This window comes from Montipora capricornis, chromosome 2 (genome assembly GCF_036669925.1).
Source record: "Montipora capricornis isolate CH-2021 chromosome 2, ASM3666992v2, whole genome shotgun sequence".
Taxonomy (NCBI): Eukaryota; Metazoa; Cnidaria; class Anthozoa; order Scleractinia; family Acroporidae; genus Montipora; species Montipora capricornis.
The window spans coordinates 23,874,462-23,884,775 of record NC_090884.1 but is presented as its reverse complement, the minus strand read 5'-3'; the positions used below and the strand labels follow the sequence as shown (position 1 = coordinate 23,884,775).

General features: G+C 41.6%; 2 protein-coding genes across 2 annotated transcripts; both read right to left on the bottom strand.

The window, feature by feature from the left end:
- Positions 1–683: 683 nt before the first annotated feature.
- LOC138036701 (uncharacterized) lies at positions 684–1,490 on the bottom strand. The gene has a single exon (XM_068882815.1). It carries the CDS (start codon positions 1,488–1,490, stop codon positions 684–686), a length of 807 nt encoding a protein of 268 aa, XP_068738916.1.
- A 9-nt stretch (positions 1,491–1,499) lies between these two features.
- On the bottom strand, positions 1,500–3,427 carry LOC138036689 (uncharacterized). Its single transcript, XM_068882807.1, has 2 exons — positions 2,475–3,427; positions 1,500–2,427 (listed from the first exon to the last, which is right to left on the bottom strand). The coding sequence occupies exons 1-2, from the start codon at positions 3,425–3,427 to the stop codon at positions 1,500–1,502; spliced, it is 1,881 nt and encodes a 626-aa protein (XP_068738908.1).
- Positions 3,428–10,314: the final 6,887 nt, after the last annotated feature.

Here is a 10,314-nt window from a genome sequence, read left to right as displayed (position 1 = left end):
ACGTCGCAAGGCATTTAAAAGGAATCTGTTTCCAGGGAGTTTGCCGTCTCTATATGTACAGCTCGACTAGACAAACAGGTAAATAATGCACCATAACGCTTCAATTCCTTTCTTCCCTCTAATGTAGAATGGGCCAAAGTAGTCGACGCCACACTAAGCGAATGGCGGTGCTGGGGCAATTCTTTCTTTGGGAAGATCGGCGATCCTTTGCTCACCAACTACACCACGAAGCCGCCGACAAGTCACGCTTTTGGAAATGAAGTGCCTCACAACGAAAGTGGCGTTTATGATCCAATATCGACTTCTGAGTGTGCCCAAAGTGATGCCGCCACCAGAATGCGCAACCTTCTCATGTGCATCTCTAATGATCAGATCTACTACGAAACTCTTCTTGGGGAGGATGATGGGATACTTGAAATTATCGGGAAAGACTTGCGATCTGCTGAATCTGTCCCCAACGCGCAACAGGCCGTTCTGGTCAAGAAAAGGATCAAGGCGATATAACGTACTGGTTTTCTTGATTTCCGCTTTCTTGACTCTCACGAGGTCGCGATTCTTCTGACGCTCTTCTCCTTGAATCTTGCGCAGGGCTTCAGATTCTTTAGGAAACGCACATCCTTGTACCAATTTGAGTATGATTTCCTCGTCTCGATGTAATTCCTCAACTTTTATTGGTTGTCTGCTCAATTTTCCTGCTCTGATAGTTGGCTTCTCCACTTTTCCCAACGTACACGGAACTCGAGATCAATCTCTTCATCCCAGTCTATCTTCATGCGGCAAAGGTCTTGCAAAATCTTCTTTCCGTTCAATAGAAAAGGCGCTGCTATTCCGAGTGGGTCATACACTGAACAGATGGTGGATAAAATACCACGGCGGGTGAGTGGCTTGTCTTTAGGGATTATCCGGAACCCTAGCGTATCCGATTCAATAGCCCACTGTACACCAAGGGCCCTTTCAACTGGAAGGAAGTGGCAACTTAGGTCCAAAGTCCTTAAATCGTGTGCGCGAATGTCATGTGGCACGCTAATCAATCCATTTCTTCTGTTGCTGACAATTTTAGATAGGTTAAATCCTCCAAGAGAACACGCAGAACGAACACCACGTAATCTTTCAATAGCTGTTTCTTCTGAATCCTCTGATCGGAGACAGTCATCCACGTAAAAGTTATTCCTCAAAACGTCAGCTGTTTCCGAACCAACATGTTTCTCAGCATCATCTGCGGCTTGTCTTAAAGCGAAGTTGGAACAACTTGGGGAAGATACTGCTCCAAAAAGATGAACATTCATTTGGTATTCTGCAGGGGCCTCATCGAGAAGACCGTCAGGCCACCAGAAGAATCGGAGAAAATCTCTTTGATTGTCGGGTACTCGAACCTGGTGAAACATAGCATCAATGTCTCCCATGAATGCGACTGGCTGGTGGCGAAATCTCATCAACACGCTGACAAGGTGACTCGTCAAGTCCGGTCCTTGCATGAGTTGGTCGTTCATTGTTGTCCCTCAATAACGTGCGCTGCAGACAAACACGACTCTGATCTTGTCTGGCTTTTTGGGGTGGTAAACACCGTGATGGGGTATGTACCACACTTGCCCTGACCTGGCAGGAAGGCGATCTGGTGGCACTTTTCTGGCAAATCCCTTTCGGATGATGTCATTCATGAAATTGACGTAATCTTCGTGAAATTTCTTATTTCTTGTCAGTTTTCTCTTCAGCCAGCATGCTCTTTGGAACACTTGCTCCTTATTGTCAGGAAGGTGTACGTCTTTAGAGCGGAAGGGTAGAGGTATTTCGTAATGGCCATCATCAGTACGCTTAATGCCTTTATTCACAATCTCAAGAAATTTGTTATCTTCTTGCGAGTACTGGTGGGCTCTCTCTTCAGATCTTTCAGGAAAGTCCAATTCAAACATCCTGATTAATGCTTGCGGCATGACAATTTCTTTGACCTTATCCTCCACAGCGAAGTGATGGTCAAGGGTTTTCTCTGATCCCACCTCTACAACGGCTATTCTATTGCAGTTAACTGTTTGATGGTCTTTCTTGATCAAATTCAAAGGTCCTACTATCGCCCATCCAGCAAAGGTGTTTATCGCATAAGGGCCACCATTCTCACTGGCAACAATATCTATCGGTTCAAGGGCTTTTGGACAATTCGATCCAATGAGAAGACCAACTTTCGCGCCATGAAGCTGAGAAGGCATGCAGTCTGCTATTCTTTCAAGATGTTTCCACTTATGGGCGAGTTCAGGTACAGGCACATCCACTTCTATCGCAGAAATGTCTTCGTTAGTAAAGGTCTTCGGCAAATCAATGCGGTTTTCACCATTGAGGTATGTAATGATCAAACCGTTCAGTGCCTTAGTATCGTGTAACTGAGTGCCATTAGCTTCGTATCGGTACCCTTTGCGTCTAAGCAAGCAGCTATGTCTTCAAGCAAGAAAGTACCAGTACTACAGCTGTCGAGCATGGCATACGTAAGGACTTCTTTCCCAGCTGCTTTTAATCTGACAGGAACAATAGGCAAGGCAGTAATTGGGTTCCCTGTGCCGACAGCGCTGCAAACAGCCTCCTCTGTTTCAACATGGGTAGCAGTGAGGACATCCGTAGATTGTTCTGATGACGGATTCTGTTTCTTGGTTGCTAATTGATTGAGACGGAAGTTATCATCGTGAAGCCCGGTAGGATGACGTCTGGAACACGTTTTACAGGTTTTCCTCTGAGCACATCCGCTTGACCTATGGCCAGCTTGGTAACATGCAAAGCACAAGTCTTTGTCCTTGAGGAATTCTCTCCTCTCTTGCAAGGTCTTCTTTAAGTACTCTTTACAGTCATCAAGGTCATGAGTCTTTCCACACATCTTACACGAGTTGGCTAGGCCAAGCCCTTTAGCTTCGGGTGTGGCATTTATCGCCGTCGCGTGACTGGATACATGAGTTGTCGCGCGTGAACGGTCTCCGATTTTCGGCTTGTGAGTGTTTTTTCCTTTGTTAAAACGACCAGGGCGATCTGAGGTATCTTGACGATTAAGCGCTTCTCGTGAATACACAGGATCCATTGCAATTCCTGCCTCAGTCTTGACAAATTCCACAAAGGTAGCAAACGTGGGAGTGATATTTCTCGTCGCTCGGAGCTTACGTGCTTCTCTGCGCCATCTGTCTTGGAGTGGCAGCGGAAGCTTTTTAACCATAGTCTGAATGTTGTGGGGATGATCCAGAGTTGAGAGAAACTTAAGTTCGGACATCGCACTCCGACACTGAGTAAGAAACGTTGTGAAGCGGTCTAACGCTTGATCATCTCCTTGTTTAACATAAGGCCAATCTTCAATCTTCTTAATGTAAGCGTTCGAGATTTTGTACAGATCTCCATACTTCTCTACCAAAGCTTCATAGCCTCGGTATAACCATTTTGTCCGTTCAGGTGGAGGCATCCTTTAATCAGCTCTTTCGGCTCTCCTTCCACGTACTGCTCCAAATAACATAGGCGGACATCGTTTGACTTCAGCTTACTCTCAATTTGCGACTCAAAGGTCCTGACAAACGTGAAGAAATCAAGGGGGTTGCCGGTGAACTTGGAAATGGTTAATGTGGGCAGAAGGGTCTGCTGTTGCTGTTCAACCAAGAGCTCTGTTAATCTGTTTTGCTGGCTGAGAACTTCTCGGAAGCCTTTGGGAATGTTCTGGTTTTCACCACGCTCCACTTTAAACTCTGGAGCCAACAGGTTTAGCCATGAGCATTGCGCTGCAACTGGTTCTAATTGCACAGGCGAGTGATACGGGCGGAGGATTCGAGCGAGGAAGCGGATTGACCTGTGGATCCTGCATAGCTGTTGGCGGTGGATGAATGATTGCCTCAGACAACTTCCTCTCAAAGCTAGAATCACGGTCTTGAAATTCAGCATACGCCCTTTCGCGCGCTTGGGCCACTGCTAGCTGCTCTTCCAAGTGTAAACGCTCAGCTCTTTTCTCTAATTCTTGTCTACGCTCTAACATCGCAAATTTCGCCATGAGTTCGGCAGTCTTGGCTCTTTCTTTCGCCCGACCGGAGGCAATTGATGACTTAGTCGACGATCCTTTTGTGAGGCGAGACGAGCCAGTAAGATTTGAACAATTTGATCGGCTTTCCAAGCTGTTTTCTATTTTCTCCTTCGCGGAAGAAATCCACCGTTCTGTTTGTTCGATAAAATTAATCATCTCGGTGCTTTGTTCAACGTACCAGTCACTAGCTGCGTTGACATCTTCATCGTTTTCAAGGTCATCCATAAGGGCTGCGACCACCTTCTTCAACTCTTCGCTGGTGGCGCGAAACGCGGATAACTCGTTTTCAACAGAATTTACATCGTCCGTATTTGCAGTCTTCTCAGTAATTCGCTCAATCTGCTGTTCAACCTTTCGTTGCAGCGAATAACAATCCATCCATCGAAGTCGAGTGACATAGGCCGATCCTTTCTCTAAGCGTCGCTCTGGCCTCGCACTTTGAACTGTACCAGCAATAATCTCCTTCAACTGATGCTGGTCCTCGTAAGTTTGTCCGTAACGGCTCCTGACTTCCATTATAATCAAGTTTAACGTTTCAACGAATGAAGGGGCCAAAAACCATTGCTCCAATGCGTTACTAAAGTTCTTCTTTAATGTCAAATATCCTTAGTTTAAAGAGAACAGGCTATGCGGTGAACGGTGCGAAAGCAATAATCGATACGGTTGCTAGAGAAATAAACAAGGAAAATACAAGTTACTACAACAAAAGGACGAATCAAAACACAAGAATATAGAAATAACAAACTAAGCAGAAAAGACGAGCCAAAAAATAATACTTACAAACGTTATATGGCCTTTAAAACGGACAAACGAAGCGATGTAGGAGAAAAAACGCAAAACCTAAAACTGTATCCTCCAAAGCACAAACGAGAGTGAATAAAAGCAAAGACGTGAATTTATACTAATGAACTAAGGAACAATAGACAAAGTTATGCAGGAAAAACTAACAGAATAATAATGAAAACAACATGCAAGCGTGACACACAAAAAATAATCTTTCAAAAAACAAAAGAGTTCATTCATGAAGAATGCCGCCGCAACACTCTCCTTCAAAGGTGTGCGAATAAGTGGATCAGTCCATCATTCCCTTTCATCCAAGAGGGTCACAGCACGAAACAGTTACACCATACTTTTCCAAGACAATGACCCTGATCTCAACATTTTCGTGGTTGGGCAAGTCCAGTTTTACTTTCAGTACAAACACCCTTGTAGTAACAGTCTTTCATGTGCAGAGAACTGTGTTTGTCCTGTAGAAAATCTTGCCTTAATTTAGGAACTTCCAAAAGTGCCCGGATTTACAGTTACAGAGGATCCAATTACACACGCGAGCGACTTCAGTTCTCCGCCATCTTCCTGCGGGATCACACAGGCATAATGAAAGTCATACCGGTTTCTGCTATCAGAGAAAAACTTGTTTACATGCAATGTGGCGAGGAAATAGCTTTTGTTTCCCGTTTTCCCAATAGAGTTGAGTCAGATTGACATGCTTATCAAATGATTGTCGAGTTAACCATGATTTATTGTTTCGTTTCCTCACAAACGAAACGTATCTATTTTGACTTCAAATTGAACTATTTACACAGTGACGTAGAGTGGCCAATCAAAACAGTGTTTGTAATTGAAATCTAAACATATGAACTTATGAACATGTGAACCTGAAATATTGAGAATCACAAAAGCGAAGGAAATGGATCATACAGTAAATATGAAGTTTTGATTATTTGAATGATTTTGCGCTAGATTAAAGTGATAATTTGTTGAAAAATCCAAAGTTATTCCTCTTCGTGTTAATGAGTAATGTAAACAATCTCTGTGCTAGTAATAAATTCCAGGAACCACTGTTATTGTAAAGCTAATATAAACCGCCAAAGTTTGTAATTACCCTCTGTTACACTAAGCAAATTTTTGTACAACTTTTCTCACAATTTTGTTGCGACACAAGTTGCAAGAAAAATTGCCCAGTATAACATGCAAAATTTTTGTTGCCGCCACCATTGCGAGAACTAGAAATTAGTTCTATTTGGGCAACTCTCCTCGCAACGCTGATCATTGCCTGGTGTAACATCTGTCCTGCAGTAACTTACTGAATGTCACAATGGTTTGCGGTAGCAGCCAATGGAAATGTTCCTTTAACCTCATGTGATCATCGAAAACGAGACAAGTTGCAAGAAACGTGTCCAAGTGTACTTTTGTTTCGCAACGTGAGACCTTTGTCACAACAAAAATTGCTTAGTGTAACAGTCAGGCTTACATAACACACGTCATAGAAGCCTCACAGAATACGAAATTTGAAATGTTATGCAGTGGCATTCAATGGTAAAATAGGTATCTGTAGACTTCATGCTTCGATGTAATGTGGAAATGGTCATTGACAAGTATCTGTTCTTCTCTTTATATTAAAAAATTCATGTTAAGATTCCTTGACACACCCTGTACAGTATTAGGCTTCTCGCCATTCACAGAGTTGGCATTTGCATTTAAATTGTTTCTTGTTTATGTTAACCTTTAAAATGTAGTATCCAATGTAATTAATGAACATGTGTAGCTGCGAACGTGAATAAGCGCGAGCAGTTTTCCATTGTTTCATCCAAGGCACAATTAAGTAAAAAAAAGCAGCAGAAATTTACTGCGTACAAAAGCAGCAGAACCTTTTACCCAGTGCATTTGCGACCTCACGATTAACATTGCATCGGCGTCTCAGAAACAACACAATGTTGTAAGGCCAGAAACCTAAAACAAATTTCGATCCACAGCACCGGCTCTGCATAGTGAGAAGAATAACTTGTACCACAAATTTCACAGCTCAAGGATAAATACAAACTGACGTAAGATAATTAATTGTTTAGTCCGTGCCACTGATCTCATCGGTATAACAGAGTTAGTATATGTGATGTTAATTTCACGTTGAAGCTGCGACTCGGAGTGGAACAGCTCGTTTACAGCTCGGAGCAGCCATTTGGCAGCCAACTCGGTAGCTGCAAAACCGCTGCAAAGGGATGCAAAGCGTTTTAGCAGCCCGCTACACCTTAGCTTACGCTGTGGGAAGGCTTTCAAACCGCTGCATCTCAGCTATTTTGCAGCGCTGCTCGTTTCGTACGAGTATTATTAATGCTTTCTTTTAAACATGATTTACTAAATTTTCTTGAAACGTGTGTTTACAAGATATTCAGTCCTTCATAAGCTTACAAGCTATTGAGACCTTAAAATGGCTATCTTATTTATTTTTGAAATAAGTTCAGGCTTTCTTGGTTGTTTTGGAAGACTGGGTTGATGCCCTGTGAGATCTGCAAGGAGTTGCACTAGGTCAGTAATTTTAAGGTTCTTCAGTTCATTGGCTGACTGTGTTATGGTTTTCTTCTGCTGAGGATATCCAGCATCATCAGGGACTTCTACAACTGCATCTTTTCCTTGCTCCACAGCTGAAATGCGAGGTACTTTCCTTGCCGAGTCTTCTTTCCCTCCTTCGTACCAAAAACTGGGATTCCTTTTGACATATTTACGTGGTTGTCTTTCACAGGATCTTAGTGCCTTTTGGCGCTTTTCAACTAAAAGGAGACTGGTACAGGCATCCCATCGATTTATCTTGTGATGGAAAAATCGTCTAAAGTCATCGTTCTTTTTCTCGACTCCTGATAAGAGAAGGCAGAAACATATTATAGGTAAGAAACAAGGTTAACATACCCACATTGTTGGTACAGTAACAGACAACTTCTCTAACTTCGATATTATACAATAATAAAGAAAAAGATTACCTTGACCACTGAAGTACTTTAGTGAACCATGGTTGCGCATCATGGTGGGGACATGGTAAACCATGGTGTGTATGTAAGGAGTGATTATGGTTTCTGCTGTGTAGCCTGGTCCACTTCCAGCCATTTTTGACAGATAACCTCCCCAGTTCCTTGCCTGTTTAAAAAAAAATGGATTTAAATTGCACTGTTTGGACCAAAGAGGGTGGTAAATGTTTTTGCTTGTGTAATTTGAAGTACTGATTTGTCTTTTTTTGTGGGTGATCTCAGATATAATAATTAATATTTTGTTAAGCAGTCTTGAGCCAGGATTACTGAATACACACAGACCTTGTCTTGTAATTTGTCAACATCATCATCAGTGTGAGTCTCTTCGTTTATAACGTCAAGTATCTCCTGAAAGTGCTGAAAAAAATTTTACCATTTGAGCAGTTTTTCTAAGTTTATCCAACAACAAGTTTAGCTGACAAGAAAAAGTTGTTAGTTCAACATCACATGCATTATAAGCAGTATTTTACTCACTGGTGCTCTTTCTGGTGGTAAAAGCACTGTAAAGTGACACGGAAGCTTTCTGAGAATCAGCCGCTTCTCTCTGCCCAGTAGGGATGTCCACTCAATTTTCTTCACAGAATCCTTTGCCCTCCACACATTAAGGGAAAATCCCAGTGAGCGCACTGTGGTGAGGAGAGCATCCAGATGGGTAGACTTTCTTGCTGAATCGGGTTTTCCATTGTTTTCTGCCTGTGTTGACAAGATGTAAATATACGTGTATCAAACTACTGTTTTTAATTGGACAAACAAAATTACCTTTTACTCGAAATGGCATTACTTGAAAAAGTAAAAAACATACCTCATCCCTATCTGCAACTTCAAAAATAAGGCCAGTTTCTAGGCGGTCCATCACTCTCAGCATTAAATGTAGCTCATCAATTATGACATTGTCTAAAGGGATGTTGAAAATTGGCTAGTGCTGGCATCTAGGCTGCTTGTGCCAATCTGGACCCAGTTTTCTTTTCATGTTGGATGTTTCATAATAAGTACAGGGAACATCCATGTTGCACCTTCAGTTGAAAACAGAGACATAAAAGATCAGAATAAGATATCACATGCACATTTTTTTCTATTAACAAAACCAAGTAAATTCTGATTGATGAATACTTCAAGAATCAAACACCAGATGCATGAGTTGTTTGATATGGCTCCTTTCATGCCCATTGCAAGAAGTAGAAGCTATTGAAATAAAAGTATTCGAGCTTATTATCATCCAATATACACCGTAGTTTAGTTATACATAAACTATGTTGCAACTTCAGCAACATTGAATTCAAACATATAAATTCCACTTACTTTGTAATCCCCCCCCCCAAGAAGAATTGCAATTTGACTTTCTTTCCATTGATTGAGATGAACCCATCATTAATCAACCTGTTAACAGTTGCCGTTACATTTGCTAGGCCATTTCGCAGATTGTTGTAATCTTCAGATGTCTTCAATAGAGCAACAGTGTGGTTTCCTGCAATAACTCAAGAAGCCAGGTTAGTTTAGATCAGTTGCATTACAGGGAACTGGTATTTTTTCAAAAGTTTTAGAATTACATATAGATTTATTGTCAGCAATGTTGTTGTTTGGTACTGTGTATATGTTTGATTTCCGATATTGGGCTTTGTAGAAATTGCTGAAATAGATAACTTGCAGCACACTCTACCTGCACTGGAGAGGACATGGTGACCTTCTTCCAGAAGGGAGAAAGAACAAACAAAGAGGGAACTGGAATGCGACATTCTTGCTGCATCGCCAGAGATTTTAATTTTCACTGTTGGAGGTTCCTCCTCCTCTACATGGTTTGACGTCATCAGCTGCAAGATAGGACACGTAAACATCACACAATGTTACAGATTTCAGAACAGTACATTCTTGGTTTCAACCCATTATGATTTCTGTCTTTACTGCTATTTTTTTTCTGTCTTTACGATTACTGTTAATTAGCCCAGTATTCATATTTTTTAAGTCAACAAAGGTGTGTAAAAACAACTACACACATGAACCACAGAAGATCTGATAAATGACCTGCATTACTGAGGTGATCTGTCATTTACTGGATGTGTGTAAGTAGTCTCACACTGTTGCCATCTATTCAATAAGTCATTTTTTGCTTACATGTTCCTGTATTTTTTGCTTAAGTAAATCTTCTAGTGGTAATTCAGCTCCTTGTTGGTCACCTGGGGTTTTACTTATGCTCCATGTTTCATCCAATGTGGCTTGACAACCTTCCACCAGGTATGATCTGGGCAATGCTTGGTCCTGTTGGGTAAGCTCATGATAAGCTTCCTATGAAATGGAAAACTTATCCATGATGAACGAGATTGCTCTGATTTTTTCTTTGTCACATTCAGGCAGCCTTTAATATGCACACTTTTTCTTGGCTATTGAGATAAGGAAAAAAAAATATTTTTTTAACAGATCATTTTTACTACAAATAACCAGTTGAAAGTTGTTTTGATCTGAAATGAGAGAAAAAGTGTTTTACCCAAC